Raw genomic sequence first — 25,137 nt, forward strand, 5'->3', positions numbered from 1 at the left:
ATAAATAGCTGGGAAATATCATACATAAGTTTTCTTAAATTCTTGATCTCTACACATCCAAGATCAACTATTTATAATTAACAGACATCCATCAGACTCATTCTGTCTTCCTGTTGCTCCCAAAGGGATTTGTTCTTGATCCTGAGGTCCAGGTTAATTTGTGTAAAATGAAATATTAAGCTTGTGTGTTCAGAAGTAAGATCTGCTTGTCCAGTTGGGTCCCCGTGTGGAGCTTGTTTTCCAGAGCTGAAGTGATAAAAATTCTAGGCTGTATCTGCATTGACCAGCCTACCGTTTCAAAAAAAAAGAAAACATCATTTTGATACCACAATGATAACCATGGCGAAAAAGCAATAGCAGCAGCACCAATCTGTTAGGGACGATGTCCCAGGTACCATGATCTTTAACTTCATCTTCACCATGCCTGTGGGATGTAGGCAGTGCTGTTGCCATGATACAGATCAGAAAACTTTAAACCAGAGAGGTTATATAATTTCCCTGCAATAACACTTGATAGGAAGCAGAGTCCAGATTCAACACCTGGCCTGCCGGGCTCCTACCCACACTCTTTACTCGCCATACAATACTGAAGACAGGACTAGAGGTCTTAACTGACAGAAATGAATCCTCCGATAAAGCAGTTGTGCATGAAGCCACAACTCCATAGTAAATATACAATGTGGAAAAAGAATACATTTAATGTGAATTTGTTGGTAAGGGTCAGGATAGGATTTTTTTTTTTTTTAACATATGCTGGCCCCTAGTATTTCAAAAGCAAAAAGTAGTTGGAAGCACTGCCCCATTTCAGCACGTAAATGGGCCTAAACTTGTTTGTGGAATCCTACTGTGCTAGGAGGGAAGAGACCCATGTGAAAATGGTAGGACTTGCAAATCCTCTTGGCATTGAAGGAATGTGAAGGGTGGCCTCTTTTATTCAGGGAGACCTCATTTTTGTATTCGGCTGGATTCTAGTCATAAAACATAAGTGATTCTGTTTATACCTAGAGGAAGAAAAAAAGCTGCTTCACGGACTATCCTATCCCCCTGAACCAAGCAGTATATTGCATCGTAAATTAAACTGGCCACATATGGTAGTTACTAAGTAATTCCAGGTGTCCAACAGTTTGACCCAGGATAGGGAATGAAATTTTCAGCAAGCTGGCCTTGGAAGCCAGGGGATCCTTCGGGTTAGAATCCACCTCTCCATTCCCCATCCCCACCTCCCCTGAAGCTCCCACCTGCCACCAGGGCCAAGGACTCACACTGAAGGTTGTGGTAAAGGGAGGGAAAAGGGAGACCATCACGAAAATATGGCTCCTACTGCCGCCTACCCCTACCTATTTTTCCAGCAAGGATGCTGTCAACAAAGCAGCTATTATGGCCTTTGAAAGCAGCTCAGAAATCATGTCCCACTTAGTGACAAATTGTTTCCATGCATGTCCTATTTGAGAGCTTCAATGAGGCAGTTGTTCTGCATTTGGTCCCCAACGATAGGTAATTCAGGGACACTTAAGGAAGCTGCTTCCCATCCATATTGACCACAGCGTTTGAAAGCTGTTCATCTTGCCAAACCTCTCTCATTTGAGGTCCATCTCGAAGAGAGGTTTCAGAGCAAGTCTTTTCCTTTAACGGGAGGAAAGCATTTCAGAGTGAACCATAGCCACCTCATTCCAGGTCATTGGCCTGAGCAAAGCACCAGTATTTAACAGATTCTAAGTGTCTGGCAAACCAGGGCAGCAACTGACCAAGCTCTTCCAGAAGCTGCACAGACTGTGACTCAAGAGTGTTCTTTGAGCCCAAAGATTAAGAAGAAATACATTTCTTTCTGCTTACATTATACAGCCAGTTATTCGTTCTTGATTAAAACCAAGACGACTTAATAGGTATATTCAAAGAGTGATTAAGTGAGGGGACCATGGAAAAGCTTCTGGAATCTTCCTGTTCAGTTTTGGTTTTACAGCTATTTGTACTCCCTGCCTCTCCACTCATTTTATGGTAAGCATGTCAATGTGCACAGAAAACAATTTTTCCAAACCAATTCTCTGACAGCCAAGAACTGTTACCTAGAGATGGACTATAGGCATGAGCTTAGGCTGAGCAGGTCAAGTGGCAGGAGGAAAAATCTGACGCCCAGGAAATGAACAGAGGAGGCAATCGAGTCAGCACATTTAATAACAGAGTTCATCTGGGGAAGGTATGAAAGAGAACAGACCATAACAAATATGAAATTCTATGAAGGGTGAAATTTGAGTCGAGGGGTAATTGGTAGGAGTGCTATTAAGTGAGAATTAAATGAACCATAATGAACCAGGTTTAGCTGGGGTCTTCAGAGTTATGACTGTCCTAATTAGACCAAATACTAGTGAGAAAACAACTTGTGGTTGATTCCATTAAATGCAGAACTACAATCAAGCTTTACAGTAGGGAAAGATGAAAATGAATGTGTGGTTGGTGCACACACAGCACAAAGGGCATGAAATAAGGTATTAAAGACATATTTGCAGGGCATAACAAACAGTAGGGCAAGAGGTGAGATTAAAAGTAACATTACGTGAGCATATGATGATAGCACACCTTAAATATAACTCCTTTCATCCATATGTCACTTACAAAAGGACTTGAAGGCATGTGGGAATGTGAAAAGAGCCCAGCAATTCACTTCGCCAGCTCTGTGGCTGGGAGCAAGTCACAGAAGCTAATTAGCAGTGCATAGCAATGTTTCACAGCTGTTTCAGTCTGGAATGGAAGAACAATTTATCTCATTGAAAGGACGAAGAAATTTAAGGTGAAGGTAATTGCTCAAATTGGACTTTGAGCAAACACATATCACTAACATCTGTGGGTTGGAGTAAGATTACTGAAATTATCTAGGCATTTTTAATGATTAGAAGAAAATGGTGCTTCAGTTTTTCTGTTTTCACCAATCTTGACAAGCAGCTACAACAGGAAAAATACGGAAAATGCGTGATTCAGAATGCAAGAGAATCCGGCAAGAAAGTTCAGTGACTGTAAACAAATTAAGAAAGTAAAAAAAAAAAGAGCATCACTATGCAAGATGTGGTTACTTAGACATGGAAAGCGCAGGGTCACCGTTGAGAACAAGTGTGACGGGGAGTGGAATGAACTGCAAGTTTTAGAAAGACGGATAGCCTATCGGAATGGAGTGCATCAGTCTGGAAGAGAGAAGAAAGAAGTGGTGCTCCAGAGAGGAGTGATGAAGAGAAGCGACCCCAAGGGGGAAAAAAAAAAAAAAGGCAGAATTAGAGAGTAAAAGGCGAGTAACAAAAACTCCGAGAAGTGGGGTAGCTAGAGGTCGGGACGGAGGCTGGGCCAGAGCCGGACTCACCCGCTCCGTCCGCGGTAACGATGGCCTCGGGAGAGATGCACACGCCACGGTCATAAACAGGCAGCTCCTCGCAGGCCAGACTCTCGGGCCACGAGTGGCGGTACTTGATGAGGATGGGCTCGCAGCCCTGCCGGGCCCGCTCGCACACAGACTTGCAGGGCTTGATGGGCTCGTGCTGGAAGTCAATGGTGCAGATGGGCGCATACATGGCACAGAGGAAGAAGAGCAGATCCGGGCTGCACTGGGTGCCCAGCAGACCTTCGAACTGCTCAATGGCCAGGATGGCGTTAGCCTGGGTGCTGTGGTGCAGGTGGTTGGGCATCTTGGTCATGTTCCAGGGCAGGGACTTGCACAGGGGGATGCGCACGGGCTCGCAGGCTGCAGCTCGTGCTCCGGGCACCCAGAGCGGACAGAGCGCAGCCAGGGCGAGCAGCCCGGCCCGCAGCAGCAGCATCCCTCCTGGACCGCCGCAGACCATGATGCCGGCAGGACGGGGCAGGGTTCAGCAGTGCCGAGGACGCCGACAGGCCCGCTTCGCGGTCCCCTCTTCCCCCCTGGAAGTGGACACAATGATCTGGGAGCTTCTCCTCCCCCGACGATCTCAGTTTCTTTCCTTGGATCAAATTCCCCCAATGGGGTCCCACGAGCTCCGCCGACCTCCGGCCGCCGCCGCCCCTGCCTCTCTGGCTGTTCTTTCCCGACGTCTAAGCCTTCTGGGGCAGCAGCATCTATTTATTCCTCGCTCCCTCTGGCAGAAGCGTCAGATTCGCAGATGAATCAGATTAGAGGAAAACAAGAGGAAGCGAGGGAGAAATAAAATCAAAAGTAGAATTCAGCTGAGGCAGTTGGAGCTCTGGACTGTCACGTCCCCTGGATTATGAAAAGGTGCTAACAGAAGCATGAAATTCTCCAACGGGGGAAGGAGGGGCTGGGGCGGGGGAGGGGAAACCAGAGGGAAAAGACTCCTAATGGGGGAGGAGGGTGCTGTAAGAGTTTCAGTTCTTGTAGGCTGAGCAAAAAGATCCAGTTCTTGGTGGGAGTTGACGCTGCTGCAGCAGCGACCGCCGCAGGCAGGAAGGACCAGCCGGAGGAGCCTCGACGCGAGAGGTCTGTGCCTCGGACCCGCTGCGCTCCACTTTCCCACCTCCGGGCCAGAGAGGCAGCCCCGCCCCCACCCCCCACCGCCAACCCCTCGGTGCAGTCCCAGCCCTCCAATGCCAGCTCCTCTTCCTGGGATGGGAGCGGAGGTGGGGGTGGGGGGAAAGACAAGGTCTGCCGGTTGGAGGCAGAGGGGAGGGAAGCCTCGAGAAGCAGCCAGGATGCCGTAACGCAACACAGCGCTGACTTGAGACGTGCACCTCTTTCCCATCCCCACGCTGGCTCCAAAGAAAAGCCCCCAGACCCTCGCTGAAAGCCCACCCCAATCCCTGACGGAGGAGTACCAAGTTCCCCACTTGGGAGCCCACCCAAGCACCCTCACTCCCTGGAGACAGCTCTTCAGGCAAACTACCGCTTTACCTCTGCGCATCACCAGCTCTGCACAAAGTCAGACTTCAGGAGGAAGGACTTCAGCAATGTCACTTTAAATGTCCAAGTCACAGAAGACACAGCCCCCTGCATGCAGTGGTGAAGGTTTAGCAACCCAGAGTTCAGGACTACAGAAGTCTGCATTATGAATAACAAAGTGGTGGGCGGGGGAGGGGGGGCAGCCTTTCATAAAAAGGAAAGAAATCTGTACATAATACAAGTAGGCCACCAGAAGCAAGAAACAGGTTTTTTAAAAAGCATTTTTTTCTTTGCCCTGCAGAATTAGAACTTTGGAGTTTTGCTTCTTAAGGTGAAGAGTGAAAAACTACCTGCTTTGAAGTATCTGGTTTTTGTTTTGTTTTGTTTTGTGATTTTACTCACTAAAATAAAATGGCATTTATTATTCAACTCTTGTCACCAAGGATTTCACCTAACACTTGAAAGAAATGTGTAGGAAAATTACACCACACAGGTAATAATAATCATGATGATGATAACAATAAAACCCTTCCCATCCAAATTAGCTCAATCTAGAGAAGAAAATAGAAACCAGATCCCCTCCTGGTCTTCTCTGTCACTAATGAGCCACATCTTTTCCTTCCTCTCCCCCTCTGCCTTCTCAGGGCATATTGTAAATGGAATGACCTATTGAGGCCCTGCACCCTGCCCTTTAACCCAGCAAAAGGATTGTAGAATGTCAGAAAACACAGCTTTCATTGAGAAGAGAAAGAAACCTTAAAACAAAACAGGAAGTCACCTTTGCCCTGCATCATTGAAATATTTCACTGCTTTAATCCAGACATTTCTCAGAGTCAACAAGAAGCAGAAAAATGATGCCCCCGCTTTAGAGCACACAGGGAGTTGTGGGTGTCCATTCCCCATCACTGACCTGATGGCACTTACAAAACATCAGTGCTCACTTGAGTTTATGAAATTTTATCTCTAAAATGACCATAAAGAGCAGTTTGTGACTACAGTAAATTTCTTCAGAAGCAAGTTTGTTCCACTTAGGAGAAAACACAACAGATGGTAGATAGGGAGTCATTTAGTTAGTACAAACTTTGCCTGGTCTGCAATTATTTCATGTAATGTAAGAAAACAAAGCCAAAATTGTATAAATGAATTAGATGAAAGATGCTATAGCAAGTAAAATTTGGGGGGAAAAAACAAAATTTGAAACAGTCAATATTAGAACATTTGGGGGAATCCATATTTTAAAATGTAGGTGGAATTTTCAATAAATTAGAAGAAGGAAGTGAACCATAGATGCAACAGATTGTTTGCTATATGTGTTTCCCTGTTTGCCATAAGTCTTTCAGTATAAGAGGAAACAAGCTAATTGTTTTTATGGTTCCACAACTGTCTGAAATAAAAGCTTACTTTCCTTCCCCTTCACAGAAGTTAATTATCCACTTTGTCTAACATGTCCCCTCATAATTTTAGTCTCTAATCCAAACTTGTCTTTATCAACACCCAAAATAAATTTCACTGCCTCCCACATGTCTTTTTGAATACACTGCCTGGTTTTGTTCATTTTTCTAGTTAGTTCCTCTTGAACTTTGTTCATTTGTGCAAATTATTCTTTAGCACCTGTCAATTTATTGCTTTAAAATATTTTTCTTTTGTTATTTCATCTGGGCGTGCCCTGCCTTCCTAAATAGTATGTATGATTTTCTTCAAGAAGAGAATTCATCCTCTATGTCTTTTGAAATAAGCATTTGAGAAATGTGAGCTGATGGAATTTGGAATGCAATATTTTAAATATTAAAACATAAATGTCTAAAAACATATAATAAATAAATGCCTTAAAGAGAAATAAAATACAAGGGCGCCTGGGTGGCTCAGTTGGTTAAGCGTCCAACTTTGGCTTAGGTCATGATCTCATGGGTTCGTGAGTCTGAGCCCCACGTGGGGCTCTCTGCTGACAGTTCAGAGCCTGGAGCCTGCTTCAGATTCTGCGTCTCCCTCTCCCTGCCCCTCCCCACCCATGCTCTGTCTCTGTCTATCTCTCAAAAATAAACAAAATGTAAAAAAAAAAATTAAGAAAAGAGAAATAAAATACAGTTGGAATAAATAGAGTGAAGTCTGAAAACCAAGCTATGTGATCATGAAGGAAACACAAATTAGATAAGGAATACAGTCTCCACTAGTAGATGAGCCATGCCCCTAAAAGTGAGTGCCTTCCAAAAGGCCCACATTTACAGAAATTAAGGGAAGGTTGAAACCTGATTCCTCAGAGGAAACGGGGTCGTAGGTAATTTGTTTCTCTTATGTTATTTTAAGGTTTAATTTAACAAGCATTGAACTGACCCTGATCCATTAGGACCCTGATCCTAATGTAAAAGTGCACCAGGGCTGTGTGATAGCAGCCTGTTTTAGATATCTCTCCACATCTGTTGAAAAGGCATTAAGGTAAATAATCTGCATGGAACACATAAGTGGCTGTAGAATTGAAGCTTTTAAAGGAAATTTTGATGGGCAGAGCAACAGGGATCTTTTAAAACTCACTCTCTAGAACTAAGGATGAAAATCACAGGTTTTTACAGTGGGTTTTATGTTTGAGAAAGTTATGAAGGTGGCAAATGCAAACTATTAGTGTACCAATACCCCACTGAAAAATATCTTATGAACCCTACATTTCAGGACCTTGAAAGGCTCCCCAACACACATCTCGGGCCTTTCAAGGGGGTGAGGGCACTTCAGAGTAACCATGTGGCACGTGACTCTCTGAGAGGCAGCATAGCACCCATCTCCAGCACCTATTTGGGACTGTGAGTCAATTCTGGGCTCAACAGCTGCTTGGAAGTACCCCCAGACCTAGCCATGGCCAGTCTTCTTAGAATGCATGATGGCATTGGCATTTCATCTAACTTCCTGACAAGGGTTCCAGTGGTGATTTCAAGGAAAGATCTTCCTGTATAGAATTGTTGAATCATTATATTGTACACCTGAAACTGATATAACATTGTATGTTAACTATACTGGCATTAAAATTGTTTTAAATAAAAATAAATATGGACAGGAAAAAAAAAAGAAATAAAAGATCTTTCACTGTGAAATAGCCTTCTTTCCAAAATTTAAATTTGACCAATTTCAAAAAAAAAAAAAAATAATTTGTGATGTATTTTGTCAACAATTTAAGTATTAATATGCTTTTTCATCTGGTAAATACACTTTACACTTACCCCAGGTTTGTGCTTGTAAGACAATCTACATCTGTCCTTTAAGAAAATGTGGTTACATCGTTTTGTTTTGTTTTGTGTTTTTGACATCACACACAAGCAGGGGAGAGGGGAAGAGGGAGAGACAGACAGAGAGAATCTTAAGCAGGCTCCACGCTCAACGTGGGCTCAATCCCACAACCCTGGGATCATGACCTGAGCTGAAATCAAGAGTCAACCACTCAACTGACTCAGCCACCCAGGCACCCAAAAAAACGTGCTTACGTTTCTACAAGCAGGGCTGATGTGTGCAATAATTAACAACTAGTACAGCATGGGCATCCATCAGTCAGAATGACTGAGGCCAGTCCCATTCTGTACCAACTGGAGATCAGCCCTAGGTACCCAGGGAGCAAGAGAACTAGTGTTTATTGAGTGCCTACTATCTGTGAGGCATATACACCATACGATACTTTACAAGAGGTATTAATTCCAAAGATGAAGAAACTGAGGCTCAGAGGAAAGAAGGACTTACCCAAAGTTCTCACAGCTAGATAAGGGCCAGTCAGAGATGGGACTTGAATCCATGCTCCTTCCCCAACTCCAACAATCACACTTTTTCCTAAGCAGAAAGGATTTGGGAATGGGAAAGACCACGGCTTTCTGTGGACCTAGGTCTTAGCCTGAACCCTGTCCACAATGCTTATCAGACACTGACTGTGCCCGCCACCCCCCCCCCACCCCCTGCCACCCAGGAATAGAATGCAAATCCTTATGCTTCGAATGGGGAGACCTTCCTGCTTCATGGCCTCATTCAAGCTGTTCTGTGCACCTAGAAATTCCTCAAGTTCCACTTTAAGAAGATATTACCTGTCCAGTCTCCAAACAATCCAGAAAAGCTTCCCACCTGTTAGGTACATCAACATTAAGGCAGTGACTCTCAAACTGTGACCTGAAGCAAAATCCCCTGCAGGACTATTGAAAACACAGATTGTGTGGGCCTCATCCAGAATTTCTGGTATGGTGGGTCCTCTGGGGGTAGGGCCTGAAAATTTGCATTTCTCATATGTTCCCATGTGATGCTGATACTGCTGTCCAGGGACAACACTTTGAGAATCACTCTTTTGAACTAGATATGAAGCCTTGATTTGCCTTAGTAAACTTTGCATGCTATAAAGCTTTCATTTTTATGGAAACCAATTTGACAATAAACTTCATATATTGAAAAAAAAAAGCTTTCATTTTTTAATCTCCTGCCTATCTTTTCTTACGAGGAACTTAGAAACATAATTTCAATAAAGCAGCCTAATATCTAAATTATACTCTGAAGGGAGGCTAGGGAGGAAGACAGGACTAGATTTGTCTACTAGTTACTCAAAGGTCAACCTCAGAGCTCCAGTGAGAGTTGACAATACAATCAGCTACTCTCTGACCCTAATGTACTTTCCTAAAGGAAAATAGCAACACTCCACCCCCACTGCTACAAAAGAACAATAGATCCACTTCAAAGAAGTTCCAGAAGCAACCACAGTATCTTAGTAATGGAATGAACCTCAACAATTTAGCCTACCCACCTGTTCCTCCCCCCCTAAGCTCCTAGACTTCCCTATCTTATTTGGGGGAAAAAAAAAAACCTCAGAAAAATAACTTAGGTAAAGCCATGAAGTCAGTTAATGGCAGTTAACAGGCTCAGTTCAATATTCTTTCCACTTACACCATCCTTCTCTGTTGGAAGTGTGTTTTCCTTATATTTGGAAACACCAACGCCTATATACAATATGTATGACAATTAAACATAATGGTATTCAGCTTTCACAATCCCTTAAAATCATCCAAACCTCCCAAACAACCCAAATGGACTTGGGGTCCAGAAGGGGAGGTAAGGGACACATCCAAGAGGACCTCAGACTGTAGTGCTTCCCCTGTCTAATGTCAGTTGAAACCCAGATGAACCTGAATTTCTTTCAAATCTCCCTTTGACAAGATTTAATTACAGATGATTTCTAGAATACCCTTTTGCCATCTTACTCTAGAATAGACCTGCATGTTTTGCTATGTCTTTCATCTTATATATTTAAAATCTTTATTTACTCCTCAGTTCCCCCTCTGATGGTGATAGAAGGGAAGTCAAGTGGCACAGAGGTCATTCCAACATGGGCTTTTGGCTTGAGTTATGACTGAATAACTGAGCAACTGACTGTGACCATCACGGCCAAGTTAGAAAATGGCCTTAAAATAATCCCCACAATATTAGAAATCCTGCAAAACAGTAAGAAGCAATAACCTGGCCAGTTCACAGTCATCTGAGATTTGTTAAATGTGAGTCATATACCTCATGTTTAACCTGGAAGATGAATCACTCTCCTCCATGCACATATAAATAATGAGAACATGAATCTGCCAAATTAGCAAATATATCAATTACTAGACCCAATGAATTTTTTTAAAGTCTAAAATTGTTTCTTCAGGTTTGAAGGATAAATGTCCATCAGAATATCAGAAATTGCTATTGAAAGATTTCTAGGGTCAAAATGAGATATTTCAAAATAATTTAGCCATTGGAAAAGGCCTAAATCTTGACATGGATCCTCCTAGTATTAACAAAACCTTTCTTGAGACTAGGCTTATTATCTCTATATCACCAATCAACTAATTTACCCCATGTGAGAATCCTGGCCCACTGACCTTGCTAACCCAAGAACATTAATCATCTTGTTCAGTCTTTCCCCCATGATCCTTCCTCTTTTTTTTTTTTTTTTTTTTTTGCTTATTTATTTATTTTGAGAGAGAGAGAGAGCATGAGCCGGGGAAGGGCAGAGAGAAAGGGAGAGAGAGAATCCCAAGCAGACTCCATGCTGTCAGCACAGAGCCTGACACGGGGCTCAATCCCATGTACCATGAGATCATGACCTGAGTGAGAATCAAGAGTCGGACACTCAATCGACTGAGCCACCCAGGCGCACCCCCATAATCCTTTCTAATTGATGCCCTGACCCTCAAGATGCCCCTCATCTACTTTACTCTTCCCATCACTGGCTAATAACTCTACCTCTGACTAATACTCTTTCACCCTTTTCATTTTTCCTTCATAAAGAACTGGATCATGAGGCGGCAAATGCAGATGTTATTTTATTCTTCCTCTGTATCTTGTTTTGTTATTATCTGTCTGAAATTTGTCCCTGGGAAATCTATTTTTCCTCACTCAAACTTGGGCTCCTTTTTTCATGTATTTATTCACTAAGTTGGAAGCAGAAAAAGCTGGAATTTCATCAGACCAGAGGTTTGAATCTTGTAGACTATATCATAATAACAAACACTTATACAGCATCTATTATGATTCACGATATGCCAGGCACGATCTAACTCATTCAATCATCATAACAGCTCTATAACACAGGAACATTGTTACTCCCATTTTATGAATGAGGAAGCTGAGCCACAGAGGGAATCATTTCCCCAAGAACTTACGACTTCATCAGAGGTCATAGCAGGATTCCAATTCAGACAATCCAGCTGCAAAGCCCGAACATTTCCACTTAGCACTGCATGGCTCTACGTGAGAAGTTGCTCCTTCCCTAGACGCAGCACCCACGGGGAGCGGTTTGGTATGCTTTTATTTCATATAAATACTCTACCTACTAAACTGCATGACATTCCTCAGGTATCTATTTTTAATAACAGTTGTGTTAAGATATAATTTATATAAAATATAAAAGCTTTACTCTTTTAAAGCCTACAATCCAGTGGTTCTTAGCTCATTCACAGAGTTATGTAACACCATGAATCCATAAAAGGAACCATACCCATTAGCAGTCACTTCTCATTTCCCCTTAATCCCTTCAGCCCTAGATAACAACTAATCTACATTCTGTATTTATAGATTTGCCTATTTTAGACATATATATGCACGTCCATAGAAATGGAATCATGCAATATGAGTTCTTTGGGACTGGCTTCTTCCACCTCCTATAATGTTCTTAGGTTCATCTATATTGTAGCCAAAGGGGGGGAAAATCCAAATATCCATCAGCTGATGGGCATGTTTTGTTTTTTTTTTACACTTTTGAGCTATTATGAATAATGCTGCTGTAATATTTGTGCACACATTTTTGTGTGGATCTATGTTTTCATTTCTATTGGGTATATACTTAGGAGTGAACTAAATTGCTGGATCATAAATAACTTTATGTTTAACTTTTTGAGGAACCGCCAAACTCTTTTCCAAGTCACTATACCATTTTGCATTCCTACCAGCAATGTAAAATGTTCCAGTTTCCCCACATCTTTGTCAACACTTACTATAAATGTCTGTCTTTTTTATTATCACAATCCTCATGAGTGTGAAATGACATCTCATTGTGATTTCGATGTGTATTTTCTTAACGACTATTCATAGTAAGCATCTTTTCAAGTGCTTATTTGCTATTTATATATCATGTCTGGGGAAATCTCATTTCAGATTCTTTGCATTTTTTAATTGGGTTGTTTGTCCTTGATGATTTTGCTTGTTTTGTTTTGTTTTGTTGTGTTTTGTTTTGTTTTGAGTTGTAGGAGTTCTTTATATAGTCTAGACACAAGTCCCTTATCAGATAGATGATTTACAAATATCTTTTCCATTCTATGGTTTGTCTTTTCATTTGCTTAACAGTTCTCTTTGAAGCACAAAAGTTTTCAATATTGATGAAGTTCAATTTTTTTTTTCTTTTGCCCCTTGTGCTTTCTATTGTTACATCTAAGAAGGCTTTGAGTAACCCAAAATCACAAAGATTTAATCTTCTGCTTTCTTCTAAAAATTTTATAGTTTTTGCTGTTGTGCTTAGAGCTATGATCCATTTTGAGCTAGTTTTTGTGCAGTGTGAGGAAGAGGTCCAACTCCATTCTTTTGCATGTGCTTATCTAGTTGTCTCAGCACAATTTGCAGAAAAGATTATTCCTTACCCATTTCATTGTCTTGACATCTCTATCAAAAATCAAGTGAACATAAATGTAAAGGATCATTCTGGATTCTCAATTCTATTCTACTGATTCTCTTGATATCCTGGTTCATTCTGATGATAATTAGTGAAGGCCTTAACACCAAGATTGGTTTTATTTAGGAAACGTTGTGTAAAGCCTGTCTTCTTTGAGCAATCTCTCAGAAATAATAAGGCAAGACAGGAAGATTATAATTTTCAAATCCCGCCCTGAGTGTATGACTGATATGTTATTAATTGAACACTGGCAAATAATGTTTTGAACCCAAAGGAAAAGCATCTGGTTATACCCACTACTTATTATAACATTATGATGTAGGATAGTCTCTGAAATAATTCTAGGAGAGAATTATACCTTCTATCTCTAAATAAAAACTTGTTTTTACTTATATCCTTATAAGAAATAAGATTCAGGGGGCGCCTGGGTGGCGCAGTCGGTTAAGCGTCCGACTTCAGCCAGGTCACGATCTCGTGGTCCGTGAGTTCGAGCCCCGCGTCGGGCTCTGGGCTGATGGCTCAGAGCCTGGAGCCTGTTTCCGATTCTGTGTCTCCCTCTCTCTCTGCCCCTCCCCCGTTCATGCTCTGTCTCTCTCTGTCCCAAAAATAAAATAAAACGTTGAAAAAAAAAATAAAAAAAAAAAAGAAATAAGATTCTAAGGCTATATAGAAAATATTTAAGAACTATAGTTAATAATAAGTAATGTGTTATTTTGATTCTCAGTATTTGCTATCAATCTGATCATGTACATTGTTAAAGTGACAGAGAAGTGAGAGCCTCTCCAATTCCTTGCTTGACCTGATGAGGTTTAGGATTTGATAGGATTTTGCACATAGGTCTTCTGGGAAACCATTCCCTTCCCCCTAGATACGTGTTCTATAACAGGCAACGTGGTACTTGGGAAAGTTTCCCAGAGAGAGAATCAGGGAAAGATCTTACATAGAGTTAACATCACACAATTATTCCATCTGAGGTGAAAAGGGAGATAGGGACAAAAAATTAGCCATCTCTTGGTCCTGCCAAAAATAAAAGCCTGGCAAAGTTACGAAAACAACAACACACATGAAGATCAGTTAAGGCCATCCAGGTATTTCCTAAGTACAGAATTTCTGTAAATCTGTCTCCTTTTCTGATGGAAGCTCAGATTTTGACTTTTCACTAGTAACTGCCAAACAAAAACATTTTGAATTTTTTAAATATTTTGCAACAGTAAAAAATAGCATCCCTTTTCTTAGATTTCCTTTCTCACCAAATTCAAAACTAAAGTGATTTTAACTTGTGAGCATATAATCTGCTTTGAATGAAAACAGTTTATAGTTCTTCAAGAGGGCCTTGGAGGCAGGTGTCCATTGACATCCGTTTATACTGTTATAAACAATATAAATGTTTTCATGTTTTTTATTACAATAATGATGATGGTGATTAACACAATGACAACATAGCTATTAAGGTCTAAAAATCTGTGCCCAGTTGAACCAAACTGGACAGGATTCAGAAGAAACATGAAATGTTTCTTTTTTTTGAGGCGTGGGGGGGGGGGAAGTGATGGAATATAATCTCTGGAAAAACCTTAAAGAATATTGTTATCCTGGAGGAGATAATTCATCCATTCATTTATTGAACACTTGTTGTTGGCCTTCTAAGTTCCAGATAGTTTTAGGTAGAATAAATAGCACAATAAACAAAGCAAAGCCAGGCTGTAATAAAACTCGCATTCTGATAAAATTTTTCTCTACAAAATGGAAAGAACTATAAATGGTCAGCCCTGTATCTTAACTGAGGGAAGACTAAGTTACAACAGTATGTTATGGCAAGAGAGTTATACTAGATCTAAAGAATGTTTTGGGTAGAAGTTGGTAAAGTCCTGAAATTGTTCTCTCAAAAATTAAGTTACTGTTGAAAGAATACCTTTCTCCTCCAAGAGTTTAGATGACTCCACCTTGCAAACCAAGCCACAAATTTCATTCTTTTCTTCAGACAGGTCCTACACTTCACGTGGAAGACAAAGGCCCTGGGAGGTGAGGTTTAGAAAGAATGGGCAGATAGAAAATGATCAATTTGTCATTTTTGATAATGCATACAAACAGCTTTTGAAAAACTGCTTACATTTCACTGACACATATTTTCATGTTGGTGTATGTATTTATTTAGTCACTTTGCATATAATAATACTCTAAGTGTGTACATTATTTGTCCTGCAGGTAACATTTAATGTTTCATTTTACCAAATTATAGGTCCATATTTTCTGTTTCTTTTTCTTTCCCCACATCATCCATGGACATGTTTTTCTTTGCAGGAAATTGCATTTTCTCATCTAGATGTAAAAAAATGTTAACAGAAGTATCTGTAAGACCCTAATTGCCAGGTTTGCACAGGCCACAAGGAACTCTCTGTCACTCAGCACTGCATCAATAACTCAGTGTGCTGCCTAGTGTTACAAATATCATTTCTAGTGAAGGATTAGGTGGGGAACTTAGCAGCGCTTTACATCTGCTATGTATTTTGGCTCAGAACTTGTTTTTCTTTGAAGAATGTGGTCAACAACCGGCTATGGTTTTCCCTGAAGTATTTAAGAAGAATCAAACAGAAAACTGTAAAATTGTAACACTCAATTCATGTTAGATTATAACAAAGGAACCAAGGCAACCAAGAAACTACTTTACATCAAACAGAATTCAAGCAGATTTAGAAAAGAAAAAATTACCCAAATAGATAGCCAATCAATTGCTTCTATCTAGCTATTGCTACTAGGAAAACAAATTTCTAGGTTCTGTATATAAATAAACTTATTCTATAGTTTTAACAAATGTAATGTTCCTTAGGCACTCACACATTCCATGTTTTCAACCAATGTACAAAGAGAATTTTTCTTTCTTGAATATAGATCATTACGATTTGTGTCATTTCATATATAGATCTCAAAATAGGTAAAATACATGTTCCCATTTTCACATCTTAAATGGGTATACTGTTAATGTTATATCTCCAAGACTGTGATACATAATTGAACTAAGTTATGAGGATAAAATGCAGGAAAAAATGTTTGTTGGCTAACCATGATCAGTACAGTGTGAAACTACCCCCTTCATCCCAGGAAGGGAAAGAGAGCAAAGGAAAGAGCAAAGGAACAGGTTGGTAGGATGCTGGGGACAAACTTAATGCTAGTAGGGAAACAAGAAGATATTTTGTCAGAGAGGAGGAGATGTCCACTTGTCTCCCCAGGATGGAAAATCATGGGAGGAACCTGAGCGGAGGAGCCATTTTCCTGACCTATGAATTTGAACAAAGAGTGCTTCAGGCTTTTCCCTTCTCCTGGGAAGCTCTTCCACTCTTCTCCAGGTGGCCCCAGGGGGCTCAGCCACTGGAGGGAAAGCCTGAGGGGGTCCAGCATTCCTGTGACTGGGTATTTAATTCTTATTAATCCTGGAGTCAAAAATTAGCAAGCCCTGTTAGCCATACACCTAAAGCCACATTCCCCTATCAACTGTGTTAGTAATAACATTCATTAGTTTCTCTGCTGTAACTTATTTTCCAACTGGATTCCTAATTTGAAGTGATAAGGGAGGGGTTTGCTTATTGGACTCCTTCAAGATTTACTTGAAGTCTAATTTCACTCCATTGGCCTCAGGGACAACTTTATGCCACTGGAATCTAGTTCCCCTGTAATATGGACAGTAATGGGACCTCTGTGTGGTGCCTCAGTGATATACCACCAAAAAGGACACAATTCCGAAGAGATGTTTTGATGCCAAAGTACTACTTTTATTAATATTATTGTTTTTTAAATAATATTATAATTGATTTATAAATAGGATTACAAAGAATAAATAAGTCACAGATGATATACTGTTTACCAATCTTTCAATTCTTACCATTTTCATTTTTCTCTTGTTTGCCGTGACCGTCCCACCAATTTTTCTCTCATATTGCCTGTTCTTCGCCTATCTATAAACAAAAATGCCCTGGAGATTAAGCATTACATAAATATAAGATGGAACAGATGGTGTGCTAAATAACCACCCACCCACCCCCACCCCCCCGCCAGAAAACCTAGGACTGAAGGTGCTTTTAGCATATTGTATGTTTCCATAAGGTCAAAATTGTGTTGTACCTTTTTAAGGTATGAGTGCTATTCAGTAACCTGATATGTACTGTAGCTAAAGCCATTAAATAATATACGTTTCTGAGGCAATATCTATGAAAACCAGGAAGCTTCTGTGTGAATCTGCTTATTATCTGCCATGTATCCTACCAGGTTTATCATGTGCTGTCACCACGATTCTCCTGTTTGTTTTATTTGCAACTCTTCACTGATAAAAGTAATGAATTCTGAGTATGTTCACAGGAGCCTGTGAGCCAAGACTCGAGTCAGGACATAAATATGTTCTCACATGATGGAATGGTTACAAAATATGGATGCCTTAGGGCTAAAAATTCTTGTACACTTCCATTATTAGCTAGTTTATAAATTGTTTATAAAAAATTACATCTGTTGAACCTCAACCGATCTGTACCAATTTCTTTTCTTTTCTTTTTTTTTTAAAGAATGTCCACACATAGGTATCTATTTACTGGATAACAATAGTATGTTATTCCAAAAGGTGTGGCGATCAATGCTAAGGCATTTTAAAATCCTTTATTGTTTGGAAGGATTATTTGATTGCCTAATTATTAACATTAGATTGTATTGGGTTAAATTTGTCCTTCAAAGTATCTAAGGTAACCACTACAAGTGTAACTTTCAAACTAATAAAGAGGAAAATACAGAGGAACAGAGAAGAAAAATGAAATTAAAAACTTCAAAATGTATCTGTGTACTCAAGAGCAGACATGGCCTAGAAATTATTTACATTTGCAAATATTCCATAGAATGATGCATAACTTCACCTGTGACCTTCAAACGCTACTCCCTCACCAAACCAAAGGTTCAATCTCTCTCTCTCTCTACCTCTTCATCCCTCTCCCTTTCTCTCCCCTCTCTCTCCCTTCCTTCCTCTCCTTCTCCCCTCCTCTATCTCCTTCTCTCACTATACATACACACATATACTTATATCTACATACTCAATTGTATTTTTAGATCAATATTATTTTAAGCACTTAGAAAACAGAAACTATTTACCCATCCTTATGATTGAATCTATATATTAACAAACAAATTTGACTAAATAAAAACAAAAAACCAGATTGAATACAATAGAATTTTGACTTATCTGGTTGTTGGGGCTTTTTAATCCTTTTTAATTATAAGAAAACTCAATTATATTTATGTAACTTAAATCACTCTACTGGATCAGAAGTGCATATTAATTGTTCTATTGATAACAATAATTTAGGGGAGAAAGAGGAAAGAGAAAAAACAGATCATTAAGACATGCAGAGAAACCATTTAAGGTTCAGAATCAGCTTGCAGGAGCAGGGAGAGGGAAGGACCTTCTGAGCGAGTTTCATCAGAGATTTATCAACACATCTTTCTCTCTTTCCAACTCTGATTAGATTGCCCTGATTTGACAAATGAGGTACCATAAGGTTAGAATTAGATTCAGTGTCTCATTATTAGGGCCTCTAGGAAAGCCATGATAGTCTACACTTGTGATAATGCCATCAACTATAGCCAAGATCTGCCTATGGCCTGTATCTGTGCAGCACAGCTTGATAAGAAGACAGGAGGCTTTGAAATTGGATTAAACATGAGCAAAACACAACTCTTTAGAAAGGCGTTCCATTCTATTCTAAAGAGGATTTTTAATGTTTAATTTAAGCTCTTCCAATTTATGAATATCCACCAACAAATTTTAAATCCATTTGATTTAAAATAAACTAAGTAGAAAGGCTTTAGACTTAGACTTTCCATTACAGTTTGATTAGTACACCAGTCTAAAACAGAAGACTCTAGGGGCATATGGGTGGCTCAGTCATTAAGCATCTAACTTCGGCTCAGGTCATGATCTCATGGTTCGTGAGCTAGAGGCCCACCTGAGATGAGCTCATGCCCTGCTTCAGGTAAAATGTGAGCCCTGCTTCGGGTGAGCCCCGCTTCTCTCTCTCTGCCTCTTGTTCACTTGGCCCTCTCTCGACCTCAAAAAAAAAAAAAAAAAAAAAAAAAAAAAGATAAAACATTTTAAAATAAATAAACAATAAAAATAAAATAGACTCTATAATAACTCACATTAAATATTTTCAGAAACCCATAAAATGTTACATTGACTTGAAAATTCTCCCAGGTTGCCATTTTGTTTCAAGATGGCATACTGAATCACAAATTTAACTTATTGTGTGCATTTAATGCTCTTTGGCAGCCACACACTAGGCAGTTTTTTTCAGATAAACATAAAATATCAAATGGCTAAGCTTAAACACAACCTTACTGCTACCAATTAAAGATTCCTTAGTGTAATGTTTTGAAAATGTTCCAAAATTTTCAACTTCTTAAAAAAAAGTTTTTGCCAAGGTCAGTGTTGCTGCATTTGCCCAGTCCTAAATGGTAACTATAGCCCTGTTAAGAAAGCAAAACACCAAAACAAATTTTAGATGAACTATACCAAAAGTTCTAGTGCTCATTTTTTCCCTTTAGACTTGGTTGGGCAGCAAAAACATAAAATGAACATTGAAATTTATGAAAACAGGCACAGTGTTTATCTTTTTTTATTATGGCAATTAAGGCACTTAAAATACATTCTGAGGTTCAACATGGTCTTTCCAAAAGAATGCTTTCAGAGAAAATCTGATGTTGTTAATAATGAAATAAAAATCCTTTGACTAGAAGTCTTGAAATGACCTATCCTACCAAATGCCACATGCCTCCTTCCTGCTTAGTGAAAACCATCACTTGTTATTGGAATAAAATTATAAAACTCAATAACTTTAGCACTAGGTTTTTCTGTAGGCTGTTAACCTTCATGGTGAGCACATGGTGATTGAAAGAAAAAGAACAGTTTGGCTTTTTTAACAAAATGCTTGGTCATTACTTTCTCCTTTGAGGCACACAGGTGCAAAATTAAACTGAACCCACTGTTTGAGGTTATGAAGAGTGCATGTGATGGGGTACATACCCTAATGATTGTTTTCTACCAAAAATATTCCAACTATAGCATAGTATGCTGTGAGCATAGTCAGGAACTGCCACAGAAGGCCAAAATTACTTTCCACCCATTTTCTGTTCTCAGCACAATGTCTTCTATACATGTTCAATGAATGTGGATTGTGGGAGCAGAGAGTGAATGAAAAAATGAACAAAAGAATACATGTCATTTTCATTTAGTATAGCAACTTTACTATGTTGTTTAAAAATGTTTTGATACAAAAAGATCATGTTTTAAAATTTTTTCACATCACATTTTCCTAGTGAAGTTAAATCTAACACTTGTGGGAGGCAAAGGGAATAAAGAAAGCATTCCTTGGAAGTCACCCCTGTGCCCTTCATGTCCTGAGATTTAGGAAGGACCAGAAGGTCGGAGGGGCTGCTCAACCTTCATCTCCAGTATGGGAAGGTACCCAGAACTCTGATGTCCAGGCTTCCCCAAGCCCATGCCTCTTTAAACCAGTGTAAATGGTGAGAGCTGAGACTTACCTTTTGAAGTTTTAGTCAAAACCCTTTAGAGACTTGGCCCACAATGGCCAGACCCTGACATTCTCCCACTGTTTGGGGCATGCTCCCATCCCCAACCACCACCACCCCAAAGCTCCCTTGGTCCTGGTCTCTCATGCCCCTTACATAGACCTTACCCACTCCTCTTTCCAAATCAACAGAGTTGTCTTTCAATATATACTCTCTGCTCCAGGAAGGCTGTTGTATAAGCATGGCCTTCATGAACTCTTCCCGAACCCTGGAAGCATGCATGACTTATTCACAACCACATCACTTAATCAGACTACCCCTTGTGATAGAGGCATGTAACAATTTGTGACGCCTCAAAGTTGAGCACCACATCATAACACTTTTGTACATTCCACCATACTTTGCAGTGTGCTATTCCCATAGTACGTGGTTAGTATTTGTAACCTAAATGAGAACAGATTCTTTTTTTTCTCTGGAATTACCTTACATACCTTCTTTGATCAAGGCATGTTAATCCAGAGCAAAACACTTTTGGGACCAATATTCTATAGTAGTAGAATAAGAGGTACCCCTTGTCATATAAAAGTCAGCTAAGGAATTTCTCCACTCAGCAAATTCACCACTTTCATGGATATGCAAAGAGGTCACATGGAAACTTGCTCCGCAAAGCACTATTATGGCAGGTCTAGTGACATAACCAGCATTATATAACAGCCATGTGGTCATGGAAGTAACAATGATGGTGGTGGTGGTAGTGGTGGCAGACTATTTGGACGTGTAGGAGAGTCCTGGCATATTGTCCACCTAAAAGATGATCTTTGAAATACTCCTCTCCCTCATTTCTTAATGTTGGAGAGCCTCAGCGCTCAGTGCTCAGTCTCTGATCCTCTTCTTTTCCCTGTATTCACTCCCTTGGTGATCTCATCCAATCTCATAGCTTTTTCTGTTCTATCTAGAAAATGATGACTCTTAGCCCAGGTTTGGCCCTGAACTCTACTCAACTTCCTACTCAACACTTCCACTTGGATAGCTAATAAACATTCCAAATGTGTCACGTCCCAAACCGTGCTTCTGATCTTTCGCCACCTCCACTGCTCACAAAAAATAAAATAATAAGAAATTAAAAACTTGTCCCACTTGCAATCTTTCTGATCTCAGTTAATGGCAGTTCCATTCTTCCAATTAATGTAGGCCAAAACGCTTGGGGCCATTCTTTCTTTTGGCTCTACCTTCAAAATATATAAGGAATCTGACCATCTTTCATCACCTCAACTGTTAGCACAGTCATACAGGCCTAGATTATTCACAGAGCCTCATGACTCATCTCCCTGCTTCCACTCTCAGCTCCTTACTGTCTAAGTTCAACACCCACAGTCAGAATGATACTTTCAAAATAGAAGTCAGATCATGCTACTCTTTCATGGTCTGCATTTTCACTTAGAGCAGACATCAAAGTCTTGATAGTGGCCAACCAGACTCTATAGGATCTGCCTTTCCCTTTCCTTTCTGACTTAATCTCCTACTACTCTTACCCATAGTCACTCCACTCTACCACATATATGTCCTTGCTGTTCTTGAACATGCTGGGAATGGAAATTCCTGATTTGTGGATTTCTCTGTCTGAAGCTCTCTAACCTGAAATGTTACCTTCTTAATGAAGACTTCCCTGACAACCCTATTTAAAAAAGCAGATGCTCGGGGCGCCTGGGTGGCGCAGTCGGTTAAGCGTCCGACTTCAGCCAGGTCACGATCTCGCGGTCCGTGAGTTCGAGCCCCACGTCGGGCTCTGGGCTGATGGCTCAGAGCCTGGAGCCTGTTTCCGATTCTGTGTCTCCCTCTCTCTCTGCCCCTCCCCCGTTCATGCTCTGTCTCTCTCTGTCCTAAAAATAAATAAACGTTGGAAAAAAAATTAATAAAAAAGCAGATGCTCAATAAATAAATAAAATAAATAAATAAAAAAGCAAATGCTCAACCCCGTGGCCCTCTTTATCCTTCCTCTTCTACTGCTTTATTTTTCTCCATAGCTCTTAGCACCCTGTAATAAACAATATTATATATGTATTTGTTTTATTGTCTAGAATGTAAGCTCAATGAAGATGGTAATTTGACAATTTTGTTCTAGTGCCTACAACAGAACCAGTCACCTAGTAGATGAATGAGTGACTGTGAAGAAGAATCTTTACTGATTGTTCTAGAAAAGAATAGCAACATTGAGAAGTTATTCATTATAACAACCCCACTGAATATAAACTCTAGCAAGGCTTATTAGGTTTTAGTCCTGGTTCCATCTCATACTAATACCTTGACCTTGTGTAAGTTGATGAACTTCTCTGACCCTCAGTGTCCTCATCCATAAAATGAGCCTAGCAGTCCTTTCTCACTCTACATCAATTTTGAGGGTGAAATAAGACAATGCATAAAAACAGTATAAATTTGTAAGTTGTAGTTTTGACAATGTTAAACAAATCATTTTAATAATGAAATTTCAAGGTTAAGTTGGCTCGATTTCTTCATTTCTTCATTAAACGCACTGCTTGACTTAGCATTTTATCACATGGTGTTCTATGAAATTTCTAGAATTGTCATTTATATTTATTCATTCAACCTTTCATATGTGTCCATTAATATGAAAATTTTCTGATTGCTTACAACAGTAAGATTCTGAAGGGCAGAAATTTTGTGAAATATATATTTTGTATTTTTCTTTTATAAATAGGTTCTTAGTACACGGTGGATGGATAAATTTTTATTAAGTAAACTTATCTTAAATAGATTTCTAAACAGGGCAATCTCTGGGGGAAGTGGCTCAGAAACACTGGCTTACAGAAGTCAGGTCCAACTGACTTAGACTTGAGGTACAAAGCAATATATCATTATTAGAGAATACTACTACATAATTAGATTATTCCAAGTATTCAACAAATTAGAATAGACTAGAATATCACACTGATTGTAATCTTACATATTATCTCCTTCTTTATCCTACCTTGAAGCAGGACTGTGTTCAAATGATCTTAAGACTGATAAGAGTATAATAAAAGATCCTTACTTTTCTATAGCCCTAAGCAGACCAAGACATATGGCTACAGCAAGTTAATTACATATACCAGACTTATTGGTATCACTATCTCACTCTGTCTAATCCATCCCACATTTTTCAGGAGGAAATGCAGAATTTTGGTCTTCATGATTCTTGATCAGCTTTCAAGAATGATAGCTTTGCACAACTAAACTCATTCATAAAATATAGAAATATAGATAAATGCTCTAAAATTAAAACTTGCTTTTAAAAAGACATTTGTTGCTGGATAGCTTATAACAGAAAGTTGGAAACAATATAAATTGGGGCCTGATTCAATAAATGATGGTACCTATGTGAAAGGGACTCTGTATAGCACTGGAAAGAAAGAAGCAGACTTGCACACTGCGACTTGAAAACAAATCCATGATGTATAAAATGTATGAAATGAAAAAAACTGCAAAAAAATATACCTAGAGCTACTCCATTTTGTGGCAAGAAATACTTGCATATATCTGCATATATCACTGTGTCTCCTTAGGAACAAGTTGGAAAGGATAAGCCAGAAACGTAACAGAGGGTAAAATTTTCCCAGGAGGATGGGATTAAATGTATGTGTGTGTGTGCGCGTGCGTACATGTGCGTGTGCATGTGTGCAAGCAGAGGGAGGGGGAATTTAGCCACTTTATGCCATGACATTAAAAAGATTGGATAAATGATTTTTATGTTATTGTATCTAAAAGGTTTGTTTCCACAGCTATCCAAGCACTCTTAGCAATGCTTCAGAAGCAAGTAGGGCAAACAGCTGCCTCTGTTAGGCCAAACCACCTGAGCAGGGAGTGGTTAGGGGGGTTGGGAGAAAATCTTTCGTGTGCTGTAGCCAGGAGACTAGAAACCACACCGTCTTGTCAGAGATAACAAAACATAGATCTCGGAAATAAAGCCTGAAAGTTTCCAAAATCTAAAGACCTTCAGAAAATAATATTCCACAACTTCCCTTGGAGAATCAATGCCATAACAAGAAAGTGACCCTCTTCATTCCCAAGCCCTACTCCCTCTGTGGTTAACAGTGAATAAATCCCTAGTAGGCTAGAATCTCCCACACAACCCACTGCTTTCTCTTCTTTCCTTCCTGTTCTTCCTTTTCTTCCCTTCCTTCCTTCCTTCCTTCCTTCCTTCCTTCCTTCCTTCTTCTCTCTTTGTCCACTTCATTAGCACTGTTTATAACTCTACTTCTGTTTGACTAATCACCACACCAATCACTTGCCCCTCATTCGCACAGTTTTTTCTAGCCAGTTCTAAAGGGAACAGTTGTCTTAGCTCCCGTGTAAATAACGGAGCCAAAGACCTCAGCAGAGGCAGGGCTAAGGGCTCAGGGAGTGAAGCTGTCCTTGCCGTAGCCCAGAGATGTTGGTCTTCCACAGCCACTAACAAGTTATAGCTTATTAAGCTAATAAATATCGTTCATTTTCCTCCTTCCTTCCAAGAGAGGTGAAACACAGGACCAGCTCAGTTATCAGGCCACATCAGGAAAGGCAGAACAGATGTCAAATCCGT

At 39.9% G+C, this 25,137-nt stretch overlaps 1 protein-coding gene across 1 annotated transcript in view; it reads right to left on the reverse strand.

The window, feature by feature from the left end:
• The window catches only part of FRZB (frizzled related protein), a 32,321-nt gene extending 27,819 nt beyond the window's left edge, over positions 1-4,502 (reverse strand). The window contains exon 1 of the mRNA XM_030327040.1: positions 3,347-4,502. Within this exon, the coding sequence (XP_030182900.1) occupies positions 3,347-3,824 (478 nt within the window). The 5' untranslated portion in view covers positions 3,825-4,502. The remainder of the gene's footprint in view (positions 1-3,346) is intronic.
• Positions 4,503-25,137: the final 20,635 nt, after the last annotated feature.

The sequence above is a fragment of the Lynx canadensis genome, chromosome C1 (assembly GCF_007474595.2).
Source record: "Lynx canadensis isolate LIC74 chromosome C1, mLynCan4.pri.v2, whole genome shotgun sequence".
NCBI lineage: Eukaryota > Metazoa > Chordata > Mammalia > Carnivora > Felidae > Lynx > Lynx canadensis.